This window comes from Syngnathus scovelli, chromosome 11 (genome assembly GCF_024217435.2).
Source record: "Syngnathus scovelli strain Florida chromosome 11, RoL_Ssco_1.2, whole genome shotgun sequence".
Lineage (NCBI taxonomy): Eukaryota > Metazoa > Chordata > Actinopteri > Syngnathiformes > Syngnathidae > Syngnathus > Syngnathus scovelli.
This window is the reverse complement of record NC_090857.1, coordinates 12,642,355-12,669,000: the sequence shown is the minus strand read 5'-3', so window position 1 is coordinate 12,669,000 and position 26,646 is coordinate 12,642,355. Positions and strand designations below refer to the sequence as shown.

At 42.5% G+C, this 26,646-nt stretch overlaps 1 protein-coding gene across 12 annotated transcripts in view; it reads left to right on the top strand.

Moving 5' to 3' along the window:
* Window positions 1–26,646, top strand: part of ripor3 (RIPOR family member 3) — a 57,395-nt gene that overhangs the window by 10,210 nt on the left and 20,539 nt on the right. For all 12 annotated transcript variants that reach the window (XR_011087771.1, XM_049734246.2, XM_049734245.2 and 9 more), the window contains 4 exons: window positions 24,845–25,000; window positions 25,767–25,845; window positions 26,359–26,382; window positions 26,459–26,512. Coding sequence is in view for 11 of the 12 variants with exons in the window: in XM_049734246.2 (XP_049590203.1) it covers window positions 24,845–25,000; window positions 25,767–25,845; window positions 26,359–26,382; window positions 26,459–26,512 (313 nt within the window). In the remaining variant the exon portion in view is untranslated. The remainder of the gene's footprint in view (window positions 1–24,844; window positions 25,001–25,766; window positions 25,846–26,358; window positions 26,383–26,458; window positions 26,513–26,646) is intronic.

Below are 26,646 nucleotides of genomic sequence, written 5' to 3'. Positions count from 1 at the left end.
GGAATGAAGAGGAGAAGACAACCAGAACAGGTTTACTCGCGAGAAGAACGATAGAGAAAGCAATCCCAGTTACAACCTCCATCAATTCTGAGTCTTTACTCCACGTGCCCCTCTTTTTAATGTTATGGTTGCCCTGGTTACAGAGGCGTTGCTACACTAAGGGAGGGGAGATTGTGTCTGTAGCAACGCTGATTAGCTAAAGAATGTAGTGTGGTGTGAATTAGCACTTCATTGTTGGCTCGTGACCCCCGCAGAGGCTGTCCTCTTTCCTCAACCAGCCGTCTTCCCTCACAGTTGGCTGACTCGTCCTCGACTGTGATCAAATACCTTGAAGCACGTTGATTGCCGCTCTGCTGCGGAACAAATGCAACTAAACCTTTGCTAACTTTATCTACTTGGTAAATTATCACACAATAATAATAAGTAACTTGTCCTAAACACTTCAACACACATTAAGCAAACGTGAGGTAACTGGTATGCAGTTCCTTAAACAAACATTGAGTAAATACGGGATAACTTGTATGCAACTACTGTAATTTCTGGACTATAAGTCGCGGTTTTTTTTTTCATAGTTTGGGTGGTGGGGCGACTTATACTCAGGAGCGACTTATATATGTTTTTTTTCCACAAATTTTTACTTGATCATTAAGACATCACTTACAAGTATAGTTGACCACTTTCCATGTTATTTTTAGTATAGTTGATAACTTCACCTGCTTTTATATCTTTATCTTGAACATATTCAAAACATAAAAAATAGAGAAAACATCAAATAAAGCAATTAACACTTTAAAGCACCATATCCAAGTCCACTGTCTGCTGTATGTACACTTGCTCCATTTTTGCTCCTCTTATATTTATTATTATTATTTATTATTTGTTTATTTATCATTTATTCAACACTCTTATCTATTCATTGTTTGTGCCTTCTTGTTTTTTTTTGTGTTGCTTGTATGCATTTGTGTACTATCTCACCGAGGGATAGTGGGAACGTAATTTCAATCTCTGTGTCTTGGTATATGAAAAAAAATCGACAATAAAGCAGGCTTTGACTTTGCTAAAACAACCAAATAAACAAAACAAAAAACTACATCTGAAAAAAAAAATATTTTCAGACGAAACTGGATGAGGGCGCTCTAAATTTCACCGTTGGCCGTGACTCATCAACTGGGTGGGCTTAAGAAAAATGGCACCAAAAAGAAACTCATATTTTGCAGGTTACAAACTTCAAGTTGTAAAATATGCAGCTGAAAACAGTAATCGAGCAGCAGAAAGAAAGTTTGGAGAACCGTGATGTACCAAGGGATTACTATTTCAAGTGACGTCAGTGGCACGGCGCGGCGCTTGTTTACATAAAGGACAAACGTACCCACGTAAGGGCTACCGGCATCATTAGCGGTGATCATTTCTAAGTGACACGGAGGACAAAGAGTTTGAAGGAATTAAGGATTTGGAGTGACATAGAAGGTTTGAAAAACTATTATGGCTTTTACGCATGCCCGGTCCTACTCTACTGAGTCGGGGGCCGGCGCTCGGCCGAGTGGCTGTCCGTGAACGGTGCATGGGGCTCGGACATGGCCATTACGCACGCCCGGTCCTATGCCATGGAGCTCTCGTGTCTGGAAGTCCACGCCGCCACACGCTTGGAAGTTTGTTTTGTTTAATAAAGAGCCGTTTACCAAATCCACGTCTATCCTTGTACTTTGTTAACGCTACAATATAGTTATATACTAGATCTGTGGAATAAGGACGAGGCTGACGTCAGGGCACACGTGCGGCGATGTTGACAAAGGACGAGGAATTTGATCGATGGATTTAATGGATTTAAAGCGCACGGATGGTTTGATAATATCATTGCCTATATTATAGTTATTTGAAATATAGTTTATCTATCGTTATATGAGCCTGTGGAATATTTTGAAGTGCAAGCGCCCTCAGCCGCGCGCACCCATTGTTGACAAAGAACGATCGATGGATTTAATGAATTGGAGTGACACCGAAGATTTTATAAACGTGTTATTCATGTAATCGTTTTCTTTAATAACTCTATATGTTACGTCAGGCCCATTCTCAGCTCTTCGTTTGTGTTTGTCACGTTAGCATACCTATCGTTTAGCCTGTTGCTATCGTATCGAACATCGATGGATTTAATGAATTGGAGTGACACCGATGGTTTTATAAACATGTTATTTATGTAATAGTTGTCCTAAATCACTCTATATGTTACGTCAGGCCCGTTCTCAGCTCCTCGTTTGTGTTTGTCACGTTAGCATACCTATCGTTTAGCCTGTTGCTATCGTATCGAACGATCGATGGATTTAATGAATTGGAGTGACACCAATGGTTTTATAAACATGTTATTCATGTAATAGTTGTCCTTAATCACTCTATATGTTACGTCAGGCCCGTTCTCAGCTCTTTATTTGTGTTTGTCACGTTAGCATACCTATCGTTTAGCCTGTTGTTGCTATCGTTTAGCCTGTTGTTGCTCGTTCATGACTGTTTTTGGTGTGGGATTTTGTCGAATAAATTGCCCCCCAAAATGCGACTTATACTCAGGAGCGACTTATAGTCCGAAAAATACGGTACTTCTAACTGTATATAACCCTTAACGAAGAAAAACAGTTCTGATCAACTACAATCTATGAACCAAACCTACAGCTAACTAAAAGGAGTGAAGTTCCTGTGAATCAAATAAAGAACATTTCACCTATGCAAATAAGCCCTGCTCATTGTTAGTGAAGGCCTCTTACGGGAACAAAAACACACAGACAACATAAGGACAGGAAGGATACAAATGGCTGACAGGGATCAAAAGACATCCCTATCACTAAAAAGGAAGAACCTAGATCAAAGGAAAGATAAACTCGTAAAGGCGAGGCCTCCAAGTCTGGCAGGCCAAGGCTTCCCTTAAATTATTCCAACACCTGGTGTCACACGCGCCCCCCCCCCCCCTTTTTGGTAATGCATCGTACCCCCCCAGGGGGGCGCGCCCCACCATTTGAGAAGGACTGGGTTAATTCAATGCCATGTCATAAAAATGTGTCTTTAATCGTGTCTTAAATGTTTCTACTGAGGTAGCAGTTCTGATATGTATCGGTAGGGCATTCCAAGCTCTAGAAAATACTCTAGACCCTGCAGACTTCTTTTTGGCCCTTGGGGTCACTAAAAGGCTAGCGTTTTGAAAAACGGAGGTTACGGGACGGAACGTAAGGAACAACTAGGTCAACGAGATACGAAGGCGCTAAGCCATGCAGTGATTTATAGGTTAATAGAAGAACCTTGAAGTCACATCTTAAATGGACCGGGGGCCAATGTAAATTGGATAATATTGGGGTGATGTGATCAAATGTTCTCGTCTGCGTGAGCAGTCTCACCGCAGCATTTTGTACTAACTGTAAACTTTCAATACTGAATTTAGGAAGACCAGAGAATAATGGGTTACAGTAGTCAAGGCGCAACATAATAAACGCATGTATAATAGTTTCCGCATCACGAGTCAAAAGAAACGGACGAATCTTAGCAATATTAGGGAGGTGAAAAAACGCAATTCTAGTTATGTTCTTAATGTGTTTTTGAAAGGAGAGCGTTTGGTCAAATATAACTCCGAGATTAGTTACAGTATCATGAGAGATAGTAAATGTATCCATTTATATAGTGGTTTCCTTAAATAAGGAATGATAACAAGCAGGACAAATGATCAACATCTCAGTTTTATCTAGGGTTAAGACGTAGGAAATTAACAGACATCCATCGTTTAATCTCTGCAAAGCAGGCCTCAAGATTATTATTATTTGTCGTCGATAATGGCATATACAGGACTGGCTCAGATAATTAGAATATTGTGATAAAGTTCTTTATTTTCTGTAATGCAATTAAAAAAACTAAAATGTCATACATTCTAGATTCATTTCAAATCAACTGAAATATTGCAAGCCTTTTACTATTTTAATATTGCTGATTATGGCATACAGTTTAAGAAAACTCAACTATCCTATCTCAAAACATTAGAATATCATGAAAAAGTATCCTAGTAGGGTATTCAACTAATCACTTGAATCGTCTAATTAACTCGAAACACCTGCAAGGGTTTCCTGAGTCTTGAAAAACACTCAGCTTGGTTCAGTAAACTAAATCACAAGTATGGGGAAGACTTCACCGGTTCTTTTATATCAAACAAATTATTTTAGGTGCATTAACTGACATGTTTTGGCGGGTTCTTCCGCCTTCATCAGAGTGTCACTGATGTGGTTGTGACGCGTCAGCTGATAAAGACGAACTTAGATGAACAAGATGAACTTAGTACAACTATGGGGAAGACCGCTGATCTGACTGCTGTCCAAAGGACCATCATTGACACTCTCCATTAGGAGGGTAAGACACAAAAATAAATTTCTCAAAGAGCAAGCTGTTCACAGAGTGCACATCCACAAAAAGTCTGTTGGAAGGGGGAAATGTGGCAGAAAACGCTGCACAACCAAGAGAGATGACCACAGCCTTAACAGCATTGTGAAGAAGAGTCGCTTCCAGAATTTGGGGGAGCTTCAAAGACAGTGGACTGAAGCTGGAGTCCAGGTATCAAAAGCCACTGTTCACAGACGTGTCCGGGAAATGGGCTACGATAGCCGTATTCCTATGGTGAAGCCACTTCTGAAGCGTCTGACTTGGGCTATGGAAAAGAAACACTGAACAGTTGCAGAGTGGTCCAAAGTCCTCTTTTCAGACGAAAGCAAGTTTTGTATTTCATTTGGAAGTCAAGGCGCCAGAGTCTGGAGAAAGGCTGGAGAGGAGCAAAATCCAAGTTACTTGAAATCCAGTGTGAAATTCCCACAGTCAGCGATGGTTTGGGGAGCCATGTCAGCTTCTGGTGTTGGTCCACTGCGTTTCATCAAGTCCAGAGTAAATGCAGATTTTAGAGCACTACATGCTTCCGTCTGCTGAAAAGCTCTATGGAGATGATGATTTCATTTCCCAGCATGATCTGGCACCTGCCCACACTGCCAAAACCACCAGTAAATGATGTACTGACCATGGCATTACTGTCCTCGATTGGCCTGCCGATTCCCCTGACATGAACCCCATAGAGAATTTGTGGGGTATTGTGAAGATGAAGCTGAAAGACACCAGACCCAACAATGCAAATGAGCTAAAGGCCGCTATTGAAGCATCCTGGGCATCCATAACACCTCAGCAATGCCACAGGCTGATTGCCTCCATGCCACGCCGCATTGATGCAGTAATTCATGCAAAAGGATTCCCAACCAAGTACTGAGTGCATTAATAGACATTTTCAAATGTTTGATTTTGTTTTGCTGTTATAAATCTTTTTTTTTTTTACTTGGTCTGAGGAAATATTCAAATTTTATAAGATTGGATTTTTGAGTTTTCTTAACCTGCAAGCCATAATCAGCAATATTAAAATAATAAAAGGCTCGAAATGATTTGTTGATTTTTTTTAATTGCATTACAGAAAATAAAAAACTTTATCACAATATTCTAATTTTCTGAGACAGTCCTGTATAATTGGGTGTCATCTGCATAACATCGAAAACTAATGTTGTATTTACATATTATGCCCCCAAGCGGAATCAAATAAATACTAAACAGTATTGGTCCGAGTACCGATCCCTGCGGGACACCACACGTAACGTTAGTGAGCTCAGAGGTCGTGTTGCCATGGACCAATCGGTGGTTCCTGTCAGATAGATAGGAGTTAAACCAGCAAAGTGCTGACCCTGAAATACCAAAGCAGGTTTTAAGGCGCTTTAATAAAATATTGAAATCTACAGTGTCGAAGGAGATCGAGTAATAATAGTATCAATGAGGTGTTTGAATCCATAGCTATGTCTCAGTGGAGTGGTTTGCACTAAAACCAGATTGAAACGATTCAAATCGTTTATTGGCGACCATGTAATCAATAAGCTGCTGCGCTACTACTTTTTCAAGAATTCTTGCTATGAATGGCAGATTTGAAACCGGCCTATAATTACTGAGACAGTCCGGGTCCAGGTTTGGTCGCTGAATTGGCGGTTTAATGATAGCTGTTTTAAAGGCTTTTGGCACTATACCAGAAGAAACAGACAGATTAATTACCGTAATTTCCGGACTATAAACCGCGACTTTTTTCCAAAATTTTGGACCCTGCGGCTTATAGTCAGGTGCGGCTTATATAAGATTTTTTTCGAGATTTTTGTGATGACTTGATCACTTTTACTCTTAACACTATTATATACAGTAAAAGCTACAAAACAAACTGACAAATAACTCGTTTTCAAATCAGACGAGTAAAAACTGGTCAAATATTTTAAAAAAAGCTATTATTAAAAGTGAAGACAATTTGCAATTCTAGTAATGACACACGAATTTGATGCACAATTTGTCTTCGCGGGCCACATAGAATGATGTGGCGGGCCGTATCTGGCCCCCGGGCCTTGAGTTTGACACCTGTGCTCTAAACCCTTTCTCTTACTCTGCCATATCACTCAGAGATTACACAAAGCAGTGGCGCTGTTTGGACAATCTGCATTGTAATTGTACTAAGTTCATCTTGTTTTTCCTTTTTTTTAATCACTTCACTGGTTTCTTTTAAATCAAACAAGTTGTTATCAAACAACTTGTTTGATATAAAAGAAACCAGTGAAGTAATCTGCATTGTATTAAAACCCAATCAATCAGCATTTAAATTCAATTCTTCTGACATTTTGCTCACCAAAAACAAGTTGTAATGAATGTGAACTTTTAATGCATTTTATTCAGAAGGTTACTTTGAACCTTAAGCGGCGGCGTGGCGTACTTATGGATTTTTACGGCCTCCGGCCTCCAGGGGGCGCTCCAGCAGGAAGCAAGAGCGGGACAGGCGAAGAAGAGATAATGCGCCGAAGAAGACGCGCTAGTTTGTGTTTACATTTCGCGCATCACGCAGAACGCGATCAAGACGGACATTACTGAAAGGAAGCCTTTATAAACAAACAATCATCATGGGGGACAAAAGAAGTGCTTATGATGCCACTTTTAAGCCAAAGGCAGTCGATGTTGCTGACATTATCTTGTGTCTACTCTGGAGCGTACTTATGGATTTTTACGGCCTCCGGTCTCCAGGGGGCGCTCTAGCAGGAAGCAAGAGCGAGACAGACGAAGAAGAGATAATGCGCCGAAGAAGACGTCTCGCGCATCACGCACACACCCGCATTCACACAAAGACAGGAAGCTTTTATACACAAACCGTCATTATGGGGGATAAAAGAAATGCATATGATGCATAAGACGGCTCTTTTTTTACTTTTACTGGTATGTTTTTTTTAACCAGCCCTGTTCGTGCTGTGCTACCGTGTTGCTGCTGTGTTACTTCCGTGTTGCTGCGGTATTACTGCTGCGTCACAGGCAGTGTTTGGAAAGAAATGTTAAGGTATGTTATTAAAGCTTTAAAAAAAACTTTCTGTGTCCAGTCTTTCTTCGCTAATAACTCGCGTGCACACTTCCGCGTTGCTGCGGTACTACTGCTGCATCACAGGCAATGTTAAGAAAGACATGTTCAAGTATGTTATTAAAACGTTAAAAAGGCTTTCTATGTACTGTCTTTCTTTGTAAAAAACTCATGTGCACGTGCGGCTTATAGTCCGGTGCGGCTTATGTAAGGAAAAAAATGAAATATCCCTAAATTTTAGCTGGTGCGGTTTATAATCCGGTGCGGTTTATAGTCCGGCAATTACGATATGTTTAAGACGGACGCTCCTAAAATCTTAAATAATTCTGTAACGAGTTTGGCTGGAAGCGGGTCGAGTAAACACGTTGTTTATTTAGCCGCACTAACCAATTGTGTAAATCTTTCAAGGGAGACGCTTTTAAAATTTGAGAGGGGTATTGCATGATTGTCAGCGCCCGTAATTGGCAGTCTTGACTGAGTGATTGATCTTGATCTCTTCTCTAATGGATTGAATCTTTTGAGCGAAAAATTTCATGAACTCGTCCGTTGAGTGGAAGGAGCTATCAGAGGTCGGCTGGTGTAGTGTTAGCTTTGCCACCGTATCGAATAAGTATTTAGGATTGGTTTTATTGAGATTAATAATTTGCGAGAAATAATTCGTTTTTGCTAAAATAAGCGCATCCTTGTACAAACCGGATTCGGTTGAAGTTGGGAAATTGTGTAAAATGTAAATAAAAACAAAATACAATGATTTGAAAATCCTTCTCAACCCATATTCAATTGAATGCACTACAAAGACAACATATTTAATGTTCAAACTGATAAATTTAATTATTTTTTGGCCAAATAATAATTAATTTTTCATGGCTGCAACACGTCCAGTAGAAGTTGGGAAAGGTGACAAAAAATACTGAGAAAGCTGAGAAAAGCTCATCAAACACCTATTTGGAACATCCCATATGTGATCAGGCCAATTGGGAATAGGTGGGTACCATGATTGGGTATAAAAGGAGCCTCCCCAAATATGCTCAGTCATTCACAAGCAAGGTTCACCACTTTGCGTGAGAAAATAGTTGAACAGTTTAAGAACAACATTTCTCAAAGCAAAATTGCAAGGAATTTAGAGATTTCAACATCTACGGTCCATAATGCCATCAACAGGTTCCGAGAATCTGGTGAAATCACTGCACGTATGCGCCACGGCCGGAAACCAAGATTGAATGACTATGACCGCACTGCCTTAAAAACCGACATGAGTGTGTGAAGGATACCACCCAATGGGCTCAGGAAAACTTCAGAAAGCCACTGTCAGTAAATACAGTTCATCACTCCATCAATAAGTGCGGGTTAAAACTCTACCATGCAAAATCATTTGTAAGATTATCAATAGAGCCGATATATGCGGGAAATATGGCAGTTGCCGGCGGCAGTAACTCAGAGAACGCAGTCACGGTTACGAAGTTAATATTACGGCTGCTGTAATTTTGATTGCGTTCCTGTCGTTGACAGAGAGCTAAAATTTCAAATTTTATTAGGTAGTGATCAGACATAAATTGACTCCCATTAAAAATCATAATTCATGATTATAAGTGTATTTCCCACCATTACCAAACGAATCCCTTCTATGGCAAGGAATTACAAACTCAAGTCATGAAACTGGTGCTGGGAGTGTTAACAGCTATTATCCAGCAGGTAGAGCCAGAATACAACTCACGATTTTGCGTGTGATTACGTATGTTATTGTAGAGTGAGTTTGCATGCACAGAATCGGCCCGGAACGGTCTTATTTTTGAGAATACTGTTGTGTCTTGGTATGCAATCATGCACAAGAATGTACAGTCACGTACGCGCGTGTCATCCCTCCGCATTTCAGCAAATACATTTTTGCGCACACTACGCATAGGGCAATACGCAGTGCATCATAGTTATTTGTGCTCATGGCACAATATTGCTTTTATTGCCCGTAGAGGGTATGAAATACAAACAAATAAACAATACATATGTATGGATAGGTCTCATGCCGCTGAACATTTTGAGTGGCTGAAAGTAAAAAAGTATGAAAAAATGACTGAGTTATCACATTTCAAAGAGTGTGCCATTTTTTGGACAAAATAATGCGTTTCATGGTCAATTATATTTCACTGCACAATTGAATTTTCAGATTTTTTTCCATCCATCCATCCATCCATCCATCCATCCATCCATCCATCCATCCATCCATCCATCCATCCATCCATCCATCCATCCATCCATCCATCCATCTTCTTCCGCTTATCCGTGGTCGGGTTGCGGGGGCAGCAGCTTCAGGAGGGACTCCCAGACTTCCCTCTCCCCAGCCACTTCATCCAGCTCATCCCGGGGGATCCCAAGGCGTTCCCAGGCCAACTGAGAGACATAGTCTCTCCAGCGCGTCCTGGGTCGTCCCCGGGGTCTCCTACCGGTGGGACATGCCCGGAACACCTCCCCAGGGAGGCGTCCAGGAGGCATCCTGATGAGATGCCTGAGCCACCTCATCTGGCTCCTCTCAACGTGGAGGAGTAGCGATTCTACTCCGAGTCTCTCCCGGATGACCGAGCTTCTCACCCTATCTCTAAGGGAGAGCCCGGACATCCTGCGGAGAAAATTCATTTCGGCCGCTTGTATCCGGGATCTCGTTCTTTCGGTCACGACCCATAGCTCGTGACCATAGGTGAGGGTAGGAGCATAAATCGACCGGTAAATTGAGAGCTTTGTCTTTTGGCTCAGCTCTCTCTTTACCACGACGGACCGGTACAGAGTCCGCATTACTGCCGATGCTGCACCAATCCGCCTGCCGATCCCGCGCTCCATCCTCCCCTCACTCGTGAACAAGACCCCAAGATACTTAAACTAAATGATTAAATGATTTTTTTCCAACAGATTTTTTTACACGGACTCGCGAACATTTGATGTCAGATGTCTGTACTTTCTACATTTTTTTTCAGGTCTCAGATTTTTTCAGGCCAGGAGTCAGTTATGTAACCAGGCCACCCTGGCCTTGCCCACACGTGCATGTTCACACCCACACTTAAATGCATGGGCACAAGCAAAACGCATTTGTGCGCACACACATGCACACAATCATTCTTTGGGTTTTGCTGTGGGTAGTACCGGGAAAAACAAATCAAAATCTAGAATGAGGGCGAGCAAAATAATCAAAAGGTCTCTCTGAGTCTGACTGTCTGTTTGTGTGTGTCCTGAATTGGCCATTCCCTTGCACTGCTCCCTGGACTTGTCTTGCCAGTATACTCTGCATCTGCTGGGAGTGTCAGAACAACCAGCATAATTTTGTTTGTTTGTTTATTTCGAACATTTAAAGAAATACAAGAAAAGAAAGTAAACAATACTGAAAATAATAACTCCATAGTACAATAGAGAAGAAAGAAAAGAAAAAAAACATTGCGTTATAAATTTTCACTTTATCATAAAAATCTTATTTGTTCAAAAGGGAGTACCGTATTTTCCGGACTATAAGTCGCTCCGGAGTATAAGTCGCACCAGCCATAAAATGCCCCAAAAAGTGAAAAAAAACATATATAAGTCGCTCCGGAGTATAAGTCGCATTTTGGGGGCAATTTATTCGACAAAATCCCACACCAAAAACAGTCATGAACGAGCAACAACAGGCTAAACGATAGCAACAACAGGCTAAACGATAGGTATGCTAACGTGACAAACACAAACAAAGAGCTGAGAACGGGCCTGACGTAACATATAGAGTGATTAAGGACAACTATTACATGAATAACATGTTTATAAAACCATCAGTGTCACTCCAATTCATTAAATAGCAACAACAGGCTAAACGATAGGTATGCTAACGTGACAAACTCAAAGAAAGAGCTGAGAACGGGCCTGACGTAACATATAGAGTGATTAAGGACAACTATTACATGAATAACATGTTTATAAAACCATCGGTGTCACTCCAATTCATTAAATAGCAACAACAGGCTAAACGATAGGTATGCTAACTTGACAAACACAAACAAAGAGCTGAGAACGGGCCTGACGTAACATATAGAGTGATTAAGGACAACTATTACATGAATAACATGTTTATAAAACCATCGGTGTCACTCCAATTCATTAAATCCATCGATCGATCTTTGTCAACAATGGGTGCGCACGGCTGAGGGCGCTTGCGCTTCAAAATATTCCACAGGCTCATATAACGATAGATAAACTATATTTTAAATAACTATAATACAAGCCAATAATATTATCAAACCATCCGTGCACTTTAATTCCATTAAATCCATCGATCAAATTCCTCGTCCTTTGTCAACATCGCCGCGCGTGCGCCCTGACGTCACCCTCGTCTTTATTCCACAGATCTACTATATAACTATATTGTAGCATTAACAAAGTACAAGGATAGACGTAGGTTTGGTAAACGGCTCTTTATTAAACAAAACAAACTTCCAAGCGTGTGGCGGCGTGGACTTCCAGACAGACCGGGCGTGCGTAATGGCCATGTCCGAGCCCCGCGCACCGTTCGCGGACAACCACTCGGCCGATCGTCGGCCCCCGACTCAGTAGAGACCGGGCGTGCGTAAAAGCCATAATAGTTTTTCAAACCTTCTATGTCACTCCAAATCCTTAATTCCTTCAAACTCTTTGTCCTCCGTGTCACTTAGAAATGATCACCGCTAATGATGCCGGTCGTCCTTGTGTGGGCACGTTTGTATGTAAACAACCGGCGCGCCGCGCTACTGACGTCACTTGAAATAGTAATCCATTGGTACATCACGGTTCTCCAAACTTTCTTTCTGCTGCTCGATTACTGTTTTCAGCTGCATATTTTACAACTTGAAGTTTGTAACCTGCAAAATATGAGTTTCTTTTTGGTGCCATTTTTCTTAAGCCCACCCAGTTGATGAGTCACGGCCAACGGTAAAATTTAGAGCGCCCTCATCCAGTTTCGTCTGAAAATATAATTTTTTTTGGTTGTTTTATCAAAGTCAAAGTCTGCTTTATCGTCGATATATTTTTTTTATATACTAAGACACACAAAGAGATTGAAATTACATTTCCTCTATCCCTCGGTGAGATAGTACACATATGCATACAAGCAACACAAAAAAAACCAAGAAGGCACTAACAATGAATAAATAAGAGTATTGAATAAATGATAAATAAACAAATAATAATAAATAATAATAATAAATATAAGAGGAGCAAAAATGGAGCAAGTGTACATACAGCAGACAGTGGACTTGGATATGGTGCTTTAAAGTGTTAATTGCTTTATTTGATGTTTTCTCTATTTTTTATGTTTTGAATATGTTCAAGATAAAGAAATAAAAGCATGTGAAGTGATCAACTATACTAAAAATAACATGGGAAGTGGTCAACTATACTTGTAAGTGATGTCTTAATGATCAAGTAAAAATTTGTGAAAAAAAAACATATATAAGTCGCTCTTGAGTATAAGTCGCCCCCCCATCCAAACTATGAAAAAAACCGCGACTTATAGTCCGGAAATTACGGTAGAAGGAAGCCTAGGCTTATCTAGCTCTACCCCTTGTAACCACGTTTGCTTGATTCCGTCAAGATTTGTCCATTTTCAGATATGTTAAAGATATACATACATACATACATATAGATATTATACATACACATACATACATACATACATACATACATACATACATACATATAGATATTATACATACACACACTTATACATACATACACCTCCTTTAGATAAATACAAAAGCAGTTTAAACACCTCACAGCATGCTACGGTATCCCATCAGTATTTTGCCTTTATACAGTTTTTTAAACTGAGGTAAAGAACTACAATTCTTTAGTTCGTCACTGCTGGCGTTCCATAATTCCACACCTTTAGCTGTTATACAATGCAACTTTAAAGTTGTTCTCACCAAATCTCTTTTAAACATAAGTGTTCCTCTTAAATAAGAGGTACTTTCCCTCCACTCAAACAACCTCTGGATACTGTTTGGTAATTGATTATTTTTTATTTTGTACATGAGTTGGATGGTTTTAAAATCGACTAGATCATTGTATTTCAGTTTTACAAAAAGACGGTTAGATGGTTCTCTGTAATCAACATTATTTACAAGTCGTATAGCTTTTTTTTGTAGCATGTAGATTGGATCTGTGTTTGTTTTGTATGTGTTGCCCCACACCTCCACACAGTACATAATGTATGGGAGTATGAAGGAGCAGTACAACGAATATAATGATGTTTGGTTTATAAGATCTTTTACTTTATACAATACTGCCAGTGATTTTGAGATCTTTGATTTGATATACATTATATGTGGTTTCCAACTTAATTTTTTATCTATTAGCACTCCAAGAAATTTTACTTCATTCACTCTTTCTATTTCTATATTATTTATTGTAAGAATTTTGTCTGTGTTTGTCGGACGGTTTCCAAATATAATATACCTTGTTTTACTTAAATTCAATGTAAGTTTATTTGTGTCAAACCAACTCTGTAATTTTTCCATTTCAATACCCACAATATCCAGTAGTTGGTCCAGGTCGTCCCCACTACAGAGCAGATTCGTGTCATCTGCAAAAACTACGGCCTTGAGTAATCTGGAGACCTTGCACATATCATTAACATACAAAATAAATAACAAGGGGCCTAATATTGAGCCCTGAGGAACCCCACACTTTACCTGCTTTAGCTTTGATTTGAAGTCCATTAATTGTACATATTGATTCCTGTTTGATAAATAACTGTTTAACCAAGTGAGTGGCATACCTTGTATGCCATATCTCTCAAGTTTTGTTAACAGTATTTTATAATTTACAGTATCAAAAGCTTTCTTAAGATCTAAGAAGACACCTACAGCATATCGTTTATTTTCAATAGCTGTTGTTATTTCAGCTACGAAATCTACCAAAGCCATTGTGGTGGTTCTATTTTTCCGAAATCCATACTGTTGGTCACACAGAATATTTTGTTTTGTGATGAAATCATCAAGCCTTTTATAAAATATTTTTTCTAGTATTTTGGAGAATTGTGGGAGTAAAGATATTGGCCTGTAATTTGAGAATATGTGTTTGTCCCCAGCTTTATATATCGGAATAATTTTAGCTGTTTTCATTTCACTCGGAAAAACACCATTTGTCAGTGATTGGTTGCAAATATGTGTTAGGGGTTTCACCACACTTTCAATAATATTTTTAACCAGTGACATATCTATTCCATTACAATCAGTTGACTTTTTACCTTTAAATCCTCTAACAATTTCTATTATGTCCGTCTCATCCGTTCCCCTTAGAACCATACTTTTGGCTATGGGTACATCCTTAATTAGGTCACTTGTACTCCCTTTTTTTGGTACTTCTTCCGCCAAAGTAGGCCCAATACCAACATAGTAATCATTAAACTCATCTGCAATCATTGCAAGTTCATTTATAGTTATATTGTTACTGTTTACAAAGTAAGAAGGATATCCTGGCTTTCCAGTTCTGTTTTTAATAATTTCATTTAACACTTTCCATGTTGTTATTGTGTTACTCTTGTTTTCCTCCAGTTTCTTGCTATAGTAGTTCCTTTTACTGTTTCTCATTATTTTGATCAATTTGTTTTTATAGGTCTTATATTTCAATTCAGCTTCTTTTGTTCTTATCTTTAGGAAATCTTTGTATAACAGTTTTTTTTTTCTTGCAGGCGTTTAAGATTCCCTTTGTCAGCCATGGTTTTTCCACTGAGTTGTGTTTGACCGCTTTCCTTACAAGAGGACAGTTTTTATCATAAAGTTCAGATATAATGGCCATGAATGTGTTGTAGGCTTCATTTACATCACCCACATATACCTTTTTCCAGTCTTGTTTTAGAAGATCATTTTTGAATGAGTTAATTGAATTACCAGAGTTCATTCTACACATTTTCCTTTTTTTTCCTTGTACAGTTCTGGATCACCGCAAACACTGGCAGGTGGTCACTTGAATCATTTATTATCAGTCCAGTTTTTACTTTCTTTTCAATCACATTTGTAAATATATTATCAATTATAGTGGCACTGTGAGATGTGATTCTAGTCGGACGAGTTATTGCAGGGTAAAGACTCATACTGTACATTAAGTTAATGAATTCTGTTATTGGAGTCAGCTGAAGTGGGTTCAGTAGACCTATATTATAATCACCACAGACATAGGCCATTTTCGTATTGATTTTTCTTGCATACATTCTTGATAATAGTTCACTAAATGCCTCAATACTTGAACCTGGACATCTGTATACACAGCTTACCAGAATGTTTTTTGATGATTCCATTTCTATTTCAACAGTAATACATTCCATGAGATTATCTATTGCTTGAGACATATTTCTTACTATCTTACACTTACAGTTTTTGTCTATGAATAGAGCAACCCCTCCGCATCTTTTTCCCATCCTATTTAATGTATAACTCTCATACCCCTCTATGTCAATCTTTTCAGCCTGATCTTCCTTTAACCAGGTTTCAGATATTGCAATAACAGGAAACGGATTATTCATATCTTTTAAACATTGTTTGATCTTAGAGATGTTTGCTTTCAAGCTCCTACTATTAAAACGTATAATTGACATTGCCCTATTTGTTGCTACATTCTCGCTAAATTGCTCTACAGTATAGTATTTACAGTTCGTTTGATTGTAGTTGATAAAGAAGTTATTCACAGGATCAATATTGTTCTCTATATCAAATCCCTTATGATCAGTGTAATCAATGGTTTTCGAATCAAGTTCTTCATTTTCAGCTATTAGTGCTTGTTTGTTAAACAGACCAGTTGGAAAGGAAAGGCATTTGTCAGTACTGTTCATGATAGGTTGATAAGTTCACCAGGTTTTTTACCTTCCATGATATAAAAGTATCACAACTTGAGGTTCTAAGTAATGATGTACAGGTTACTGATCTCCTTCATACCGCTTAAGTTGCTCTATGGCACTAATGCAGAAACCATGAGAACTCTCTGCTGCTCCAACAGGTTTGATGAATACCTTACAACCTGCAGTCCAAGTGGACTGTATTTTACCGTTTTTCTTAAGAGCTCTTGCTTTTTTAGCTATTTCACCATTTTTCTTGGTGAGGTGTTCATTCATGTATACGTTCGTGCCTTTTAATTTCCTACCTTGTTTGAGTAGATTTATTTATCTTACTTTTCCTATTTGTAAAACGGACAATTATAGGTGGTATCTTGCTATCTAGACTCCTCGTTGGCAGAGTGTGGCATGCCTCAATATTGATAGTGTCAATGACGATGTCTTTGCTGTGGAGGAAAGATTTTACCTGCTCCTCGGTTGTCTCCTCATGTTCAGGATAGCAAGGCCTTTCACAGCCTGCTGGTAGCTTCGTGGTTTAATCTTTAAACCTGTGATGATGACATCGCTCATTCTGGAATACTGCTCCAAGTTGTCTAATCTATTTTCCAGGGTGACTATTTTCTTATTTTGTTCAGTATTTAATTGTTTGAGCTGCTTCACCTCTCCCATCAGCTCTGTAATAATGGCCTGTTGCTTCATTATGGTTTCAAGAGTTGAAGACATCACTTCCATTGATAGCTTCAGTTCCTCCATGTCCTTCTGGAGCAATTTCTTGGCCATCCTGACTATCAACCTATACCTGATGGTAGCTTTCTTCCTGGGGCTGGAGATGCTATCCCACTCAACCCGGTGTCAGATGACCTCCCAGGGCGGCTGGTGGTGCCAACTCACTGGAGCTAGTGGTGGCTATCCTCCTGAGCCTGGTGATGGTAGTCTGCTGAGCCTGGTGGTGGTTGTCCTCTTGGGGTTGGTGGTACTAGCTTACTGAGCCTGATGTTAGCTCTCTTCCAGGGGCTGGTTGTGCTAGCACACTGGGCCAGATGGTAGCTCTCCTCCTGGGGCTGATGGTGTTAGCCTCCTGGAGGTCCGGTGTAGACCGCAGGTCCGGCGTTACTGGCACGCAGTCACCGACAGTCACAGGTCCAGCGTTGCTGGGACGAAGTGCAGCACCGACCGCGGGTCCAGCGTTGTTGGCTCGAGGTCCGGCAACGGCAGCGAATCCGGCGACGTTGGAGTGGGACACTAATGCGACCGCGAGTCCAATTGCGCCGGGAGGATTCCCAGTGGCGGCCGCGGATCTGGCGTCGCGCTACGATCCGTCAGCTTCGGTTACTTTCACATCAGCTCGGCTCTGAGAAATCCGTGCAGCAACTTCAAATGAACTTCTCATTTGGGAGGAAATAAAAGTCCAAGAAAAGGAGATAAGTAAACACGTTTTTCAACGACTTTCTCCTACGTGAACTCAAAGTGTAAACCGGAAATCAAACCGGAAGCGCACACTCCTGATTGACATAATAATTATATTATTGACAAGAATACATTTAATCAATATCAAAAGAATGATATGGTTAAATATACGCTCCCCCCCAAATGTTTCATGCATAGTCATACCTGTCAGCTGCTCTGAGCTAGTAATGGGCCTACTTTCTGAAGCACCAAAACTGGCAATATTTCCACTTTTGCATAGGAAAGATAGACATATATTTTAATATTAATTTAGCCAGGGCCAGTTACAAAGTTTAGAGGAATGTGCAAGTAAGAAAGACTCTTCAACTTACAAAATCAACTAGAACTAAATCTAACAATAAATCAGCAGAGGGATAGCCTTACATGGCAGCGGCACATATACACACAACACATGCAAACTGGCATGCATACACGCGTGGGCACACACAGTTTTTTAATGCACTGTGTGTGTGTGTGTGTGGGGGGGGGGGGGGGGGGGGGGCGCTGAATAAATCCATAACTTTTCTGCATTTGGCCGCGTCCTCCTCCAGCACTTTTCTTTTTTTGTCCCTCTCCGCACCGCCTTTCCTCCTCTTTTTACCACATTCAAAGTCAAAGTCAGCTTTATTGTCAATTTCTCCACATGCCAAAGACACACAAAGAAACCGAAATTTCGTTCCCCCCTATCCCACAGTGACAAGACATGGCCCACAACAGACAATCAAGTAAACAAGTAAACAATAGCGTGCTGAATAAATAATGAATAAATAACACAACAAATAAATAAATAAGAGGAGCAAAAAGGAGCAAGTGAGCGTACAGCAGACATTCCAGAAAATAGCGCAACAGTGCCGCACACTACGCAGAAGGGGGTAGCGAGTTCAGGGTCCTAACAGCCTGGAGAAAGAAGCTGGTGGCGAGTCTGGTGGTGCGGGAGCGCAGGTTCCTGTACCTCTTCCCAGAGGGCAGAAGGTCAAACAAAGAGTGAGTCGGGTGACTCACATCTCTCGCAATCGAGGTTGCCTTGCGGGCGAGATGGGAGGTGTAAATGTCCTTGAGGGAGGGAAGCGAAGCACCAATAATCTTACCAGCCGTATTCACTATGCGCTGCAGGGCCTTCAAGTTCTGTTCAGTGCAGTTACCACCCCAGACAGCGATGCAACTGGTGAGGACGCTCTCATTGGTGCCACGGTAGAATGTAGACAGGACTGCCTGAGGAGCACATGCACGCCTGAGCTTCCGCAGGAAGTACAGGCGGCGCTGAGCTTTCTTTGCCAGTGACGAGGTGTTTGCGGACCAGGAGAGGTCCTCACTGATGTGCACCCCCAGGAACTTGGTGCAGCTCACCCTCTCCACCACAGCACCGTCGATGATCAGCGGCAGGTGTTTTGTGTGACCCTTCCGGAAGTCAACAACGATTCCCTTGGTCTTGTTTACGTTCAGCAGGAGGTTGTTGTCCCTGCACCACGTGGTCAGAAGGTCAACTTCCGACCTGTACCGAGTCTCGTCGCCCTTCGTGATGAGACCCACCAGAGTCGTGTCGTCAGCAAACTTCACCATGCGGTTGTCGCTGTAGGTCGCAGTGCAGTCATGCGTCAGCAGGGTGAAGAGCAATGGACTGAGCACGCAGCCCTTGGGGGCCCCCTTGCTCAGCGTGATGCTGGCGGAGATTTTGTCGCCAACACGCACCACCTGAGGCCTCTGACAGAGGAAGTCCAGTAGCCAGTTGCAGAGGGAGGTACTGAGGCCCAGCTCGTCGAGTTTGCAGATGAGTCGCTGCGGCACAATAATGTTGAAGGCAGAGCTGAAGTCCACAAACAGCAACCTCACAAAAAAGTCCTTTCTCTCCAGGTGGGTGAGGGCCGAGTGGAGGGCAGAGCAGATGGCATCCTCAGAGGACCGTTTGGCACGGTACGCAAACTGGAAAGGGTCAATGGTGGGGGGAGAACGGATTTGATATGCTCCATGACAAGCCGCTCAAAGCACTTCATGATGATGGGCGTCAGTGCCACGGGGCGGTAGTCATTGAAGCAGGACGGTGCAGGTTTCTTCGGCACAGGAACGATGGTGGCAGCCTTGAAACACGAGGGGACGATGGCCTGATGCAGGGAAACGTTAAAGATGTCCGTGAAGACACCCGACAGCTCCCCAGCGCAGTCCTTCAGCGCTCGACCCGGGATGTTGTCAGGGCCCGCCGCCTTACGGGTGTCAATAGCGGCAAGCGCCCTCCTCACTCCTTCGGCAGAGAGGCGCAGGGGCTGCTCGTGTGGGGGGGGAGTGGTCTTCAGCGGGCAAGTGCTGTTCTGGGCGTCGAAGCGAGCAAAGAAGCGGTTTAGATCGTTCAGCAGACGGCCGTCGCCCTCACAGCTCCTCGGCGCGGGCTTGTAGTCCGTGATGGTCTGAATGCCCTGCCAAAGGCTACGTGCGTCCTTGCTGTCCTTGAAGTGGGTGGAGACCTTGCACGAGAACGCCTTTTTCGCTTCTTTGATGCCTCGGGACAGGTCGGCCCTCGCTGTCCTCAAACCAGCCTCATCCCCCGCTTTGAAAGCCTTGTCCCTGGCCCTCAGCAGTCTGAGGACAGCCCCTGTCAGCCACGGCTTCCAGTTCGCGCGAGTGACGATGGATTTTGAGCAAGTCACATCATCGATGCACTTCGTGATGTAAGAGGAAACGGAGTCAGTATACTCCTCTATGTCCGTCCGATCGTTGTAGGTGGCCGCCTGCTTAAACAAGTCCCAGTCAGTGGTGTCGAAGCAGTCACAAAGTGCATCGGCGGCACCCTCAGGCCACACCCGAACCCGCCTCCGAACCGAGATGGGGGAGGGGGGTGGCTTTGAAAGCTCCCTTTTGCGCAGAGTAGACTAGTGTTATATCCTTACTATTTTCCAGGTTCTTATGTAGCAAGAATTGTTCGGACAACGACGTGATGGATTACTGCTTTATTCCTTCAACACAGTGAGTTCACAGGGCGTATATCACAACACTGAACGCGCCAAAGCTGCCCCTCCCACTTCCGGAGTTTTCCTACTACGGAACATGAGTTAGCCCAAAATACACAACAACTAGGTCCAGGAAGCTGTCTCCACGTGTCGGAAAAGTAACATGCTGGTGAAGCCTCGGGAAAACAGACTTCAGGTTGGCATGATTAAAGTCTCCAGTGAAGATGGTGAAACCGTCAGGGTGCGCTGTCTGCTGTTCACTGACAGCCTGGTACAGTTCACCAAGCGCCGCGATCCTGTCGCCTTTGATGTTGGAAGGCGGGATGTATACCGCGACCAGCAGAATCGCGGTAAATTCCCTCGGCAGGTAAAAAGGACGGCACTTGATGATCACAAACTCCGCCAGTGGCGAGCAGTGCTTACATACCACCACAGAGTCCCGGCACCATTCTTCTCGGATGTAGACGCATATTCCACCTCCTCGCGACTTTCCCCCTCGTACAATGGCATGGTCCGCCCGATAGCACGCTAGCCGCTCCAGATACACGGCAGGGTCCGTAATGTTGTCAGTCAACCAGGTGAACACGAGCACACAGCAGTTCCGCACCGTCCGGTTCGTAGACCTCAGCAGGCGAACGTAATCCATTTTGTTGTCCAGCGATCGAACATTTGACAGAAGAATGGAGGGCACCGCCGGGCGCGCTGGGTTGGCCGCCAGCCTGGCCCGGACGCCTCCGCGCTTGCCCCTCTTCTGCCTCCTCGCACACCGTTTCCGACGGCTCCCAACCGGGGGAGGAATAGCGGGCGAGGTCCATTATCCTCACTTGCACTGCTCGCTAGCTACAGCAGCCGGCACCTTGCATAGTACAGTCAAACCTCGTTTTTTTCCACAATCTGTTTCAGAACGCGGCTCGAGAAGTGAATCGGTATAATTCTAAATCTATTTTTCCAATTACAAATAATGGAAACATTTTTAACCCGTTCCAAGACAAAAACCAAACGCCTTTTTAAAGCATTTTTTTATTTGCGCATTTTTGTACGATCGCGCAATTGCAGCGCACCGCCGAACGCGCACCCGTAGCGCGCCGCCGACCGCGCAACTGCACCGCGCTGGTCGCATTATTGTGACAGAGCCGTCGCTGAAATTTAGAAAATATTTTTAAAGTCCTGATGTACTTTCCAAAATTTAAGTGGACCTCAGTGCGCAGGGAGCTTAATTTGGTCCGATCACGCAACCGCAGCGCGCCGGGCGCTCACTTTCGTGTTGCTTTCAGAGCGTCTTTGTGTTTTAGGATGGCTTTACTGCTCCCACTTGCTTTCTTCGGAGGCATGATTAGGGGTTAATACAATCCTCAAAGTAACGAAAATACCATAACGAACGGAGTCAGTCGGCATCCGGGCCGCGCGGTTGGGTTTTCTTGGCTCCTTTCGGCTCATCTCGCGAGGTTCGACCTCCGAATTTTATTCGACAACCGAAGCATATAAAATCTCGAATTTTTCGTTAGAATTCCGATTAGTTCGAGAACCGGGACGTTGACTGTAATTACTATTAACACACCCCTTCCTCCACACGCGCTGTGTGGTTGATACGGACTGTTGGGGCGGGTGTTAATTAATAAAAACGTCTTTCCCTTCTCACATGCTCCTGGCCTGAGTGGCCTGGTCTGTCTCTCTGATCGGCCAGCCGCCGCAGCAGCAGACAAAAAGAAAAAGAGTGACGCAGAGAGACTCAGGCCAGCAGGCCAATTCAGGGCGGCGCTTCGGGAATACTCCCGGTTCTCCCGATGGTCAGCCCGGGCGTGGTGGATGCCAATGCTTCATAAAAAAAGCGGGGGGAAGGACAAAGAGAGGAATGAGGGGAATGTCAACCGTGATCTTGATCTTGATTGAGATCTTCTTATCAGGTGGGGGGAAAAAACTGGGATTGCAGCCACGTGTACGAATGGGAACCAAGGTGCATTCACAATAGCAGCTACAGATGAGGAGAAGGAATGGCCCGATTTGAGGATTGTGTGTTGTTGTTTGCTCTTGGAACAATTTATGTGCTGTGTCATCTTAAAAAGCAAAAGTTTCCGTCATTAAAAAATGTGCAGTCTAATCTGACAAAAGGCATACAAGTAAGGTGTTTATTTTTTTATTTTTTTTGCTTCCAGTTTCTGTTAAAGGGCTAGAGACACCGGTATATGTATAAATCGGTTTTAGTTAGCTTATGGGCTTATAAATATAAATTGACGCTCGAAACAACGAAAAGGAAGCTGTTGCTCTGAAAAATATAATTTAAATTTGCCGCACAGACGAGTTTGACTGCACCAAGCCGCCAGCCGGAAGTGACATCTCATGACGTCTGAAGTTGTACACGTTTAGCTTCAGTGAATGTAAACAAAAAGAGAAGAGGGGCCAGCGCGGAGACGTCGGGCCAGGTTTGCGGCCAACCCAGCTCGCCTAGCCGTGCCTTCCATTATCCTGGCGTACGTTCGTTCGCGGGACGACAAGATGGGTTGAGTTCGCCTGATCGGATCCACGAACCGGACAGTGCGTGCCTGCTGTGTGCTCGTGTTCACAGTGGCCTGGTTGACTGTCATCTTTCCGGACTCTGCTGTGCATCGGGAGCGGCTAGCGTGCTATCACTCTTATTGTTCATCTTCTTGTTTTAATTTTCCTGTGTTGTTTACTTGTATGTGCGTTGTGAACTCTGTCTTGTCACCCTGAGATAGTGAGAAACGTAGTTTCGATGTCTTTGTGTGTCTTGACATGCGGGGGAATTGACAATAAAGGAGACTTTGAGACTTTGACTTTGAAAAGTATGTCGAAGCGTGACGGGAGGGGCACAATTCAGAAAACGTGCTCAGCTCGTCGAGAAAATGCGATTTAAGCAATAAAATTAAAAATGCGCCTAAAACCTAAACCAAACGCTGCAGATGTTCATTTCTCCATGTGCAGTGGTCAACTCGGCACTCTAAAGCCCCCAAGAGCACTTTTTACTATGCCAACCTAACCATAGTGACGGGAGGGGCACAATTCAGAAAATGTGCTCAGCTCAGCCCATGTGAACTGCTAGATTCATCATATTCTGCGTCAAAAGAGGTTTCTGAATCGGATAAAATGATGCTAATATTGCCGCTAGAAACGGAGCTGTCGCTATCATCTGCCATGTTGTTTGGGTTTGTTGACATACAGATGTACAACTTGTGATGTCACAGTAATGGCGCCGCCAGTTTGGCTTCGTGCGGGACCCGATCGATAAACTGGCATTTCATTTCAGCTTTATTCTTAGTAATCGGTGTCCATTTTTAATTTCCAATGCGGCAAATGTGTTCACTTTATACATTCTATCAAATTCCGTTCTAATTGAAAAAAAAAAAAAAAAGGGATGTCCCTAGCCCTTTAATGGGGCTAATTAAGCATTTTAGGAGGTCACATGGTTCACAAAGTTTTGATAGCATAAAAGTCAAGCCAACGCTAATTAATGCTTGGTTGAAATAACATGTAACATAATTTTTGTCTTCTCCCCAGTATGCGTATTAGGCAAGTTCAGAAAAGAATGGAAGCTATTTTGTGTGCAAAGGTTCTTTATTTGCAAGATCTTGGGTTGTTTTACGGCAGTCAGTACACAATGCACTTCAGCAGATGAAACAACAACCTCATACTTCCTATCAGAAGGCTTTATAGTGGAGGGGAAAAGAAGGAAAAACATATCCTCATAAGGCAGACATTTGTTCTGTTATTCCCTGAATGTCTTGTTATCTACTGAATGTTTTGTATCTATGTGTCATGACGTTAATGAGCTGTGCCTTATGTGTAATTGAAAAGTTACCAAGCTTTGTGTGCCGTGTCTTTGCTCTGATGGAGCAACTATGTTTGTATAAATTAATAAGAGTATTTACACATTGCTGTTGCTCCCTCTTCAGTTGAAATAACAACATGTAACATAATATAATATAAATTAATATAATTTTTTTCTTCTCCCCAATATGCTATTAGGCAAGTTCAGAAAAGAATAGAAGCTATTTTGTGTGCAAAGGTTTTGTTTTCAATTTATCAAAACGGGTATTAAATTCAAAAGTCACTTCTTAACTATGTAGTTAATTTTCAGTCTGGTTTTGTTTTACTTTTAATTAGGTTCCAAATCAATACTTGTACTTTGACCAAAGTATTTTTTACACAAGTACCCCTACTTCTACTTGAGTGCAGGGTATGAACACTGCCCATGGCTGCTCTTTTCAGGCCTTCCTCCACTCGGAACTCACTGCGCCTCAACTCCGTGTCTGAAAGAAAAACTCCGAGAGCTCCTTTGTCTCCTAGAAGAGGGTTCGGAGCCGTCTGGTCCATGCAGCCAGAGGACGTTGACCACGTCTTCCAGGCGCTTCACAAAGGCCTCAGGTAGGGTTACTCCAGGTCACGTGCCATTTTCTGCTCATGTGGCACAGATGGTAGGGCTGCCATCTAAGATCTATTGTCTGAGTTCAGAAATCTGATGACTCACCTCTGAGGCCTGAAGTCTGTTATCTAATGTGTGAGAAGTGAGTTCTGATTCCTGAAATCCTTTGCCTGGGATCTGAAGATTGGTATTAGGCAAGTGAAATTTCCCATCTGAGCTTTGAATTGCGAGCTCAGAGTTCTGAAAACAGATATGGGATCTCTAATGTGAATTTTGAGGATTGACTTTTTAGGTCTGAAATTTGGATGTCAAAGCTCTGTTGTCTAAAGTGTGAGGTCTGAAGTACTGTAGATGGACAAGAGGTTTGGAGTCTGTAATGTCTAACATCTGAGGTCTGCAATCCAAGTTGTGAAAATTGAGGCCTGAGTTCCAAGGTCTGATTTATGAAGACTGGTATCTGTGGTCTGAAGTCTAATATCTGATGTTTGAAGTCTAAGATCAAGGGTCTGAAAACGAATTTAGGGTCTCACATGCAAGTTGTGAGAATTGATATCTGGTCTGAAATCTCAGATCTGTAGTCTGAGATTTGAAGTCTGTTATCCAAAGTCAGCGGTCTAAAAAACTGAGATGAGAGATCAACAGATTGATGGTCAAGGACTCAAATATACCATCTGAAATTTAACCTCAGACATCTAGGTCTGAAAACTGAGCTTGGACGTCTAAAGTGCGAGTGTGTGTGCACGTGTGTGTGCACGTGTGTCTCCGCAGGGAGCATGTGCAGCGTCACCAGACTGAGATGGACTTTCTGTCTTCACGCCTACAAGAAACAAAAAGAAACTCCAGGCTGGTGAGTTCACAACGACCTTTTGGACACTATTATGATAGCGAGGTTATCCAGAAAAAGAGAAGAAGTAATTCATTTTCATCTCTCACCTGTGTGATTTCCACCTTCTGCTCCGTATCCAGATCGTCTTCTCGTTTCACTTCTGAATGTGGAGATGCTACTCAGTACGAGGGCAGATTCTAATCCACTGGCCACTCAAAACTCCCTGCCAAAAACTTGACTTTTTGCTTTGCCTTCTAATTGTTGTTTTCTTAAAATAATGCTGTACAAAACTAATATAGAATGTCTTTGCATATTAGCACGTGAAGTCAAATAAAGCTAACGAATGTCAAAGAGGCCCTACTAGCGACCTTTGAATGTTGTGTACCTTGGAAGAATCGCCCCTAGCATAGACCTTATTCATCCTGATGGTCACATGTGGGTCAAAGCATATCTGATGGTGCAAGCCCAGAAGTTTAGGTCAGCGCTCGAGACCAACCAATATCCCTTAATGCATTGCCTCATTTGTCTTTGCAGGGCTTTCAGTATGACCTTGACAAGGTGAGCAACTCTTCTCGAGCTTCGTGCCTCTCAGGGTCAACCAACAATCACTTGCCGTTCGACTTTGCTCTTGCAGGAGATTCGAGTTCACGAGAGGCTGATCCGCAAGTTGGAATTCCAAAAAAGCAAGGTAAATGCTCGAGTTGGGAAAGTGTGACATCACTATTCTCGAGTCCTAAACTTTATTTCTGGCCAGTTGTCAATTACTGTGATAAAACAACAACAACAAAAATCAGCCAAAGAGGAGTCCAGCTAGACTCAAGT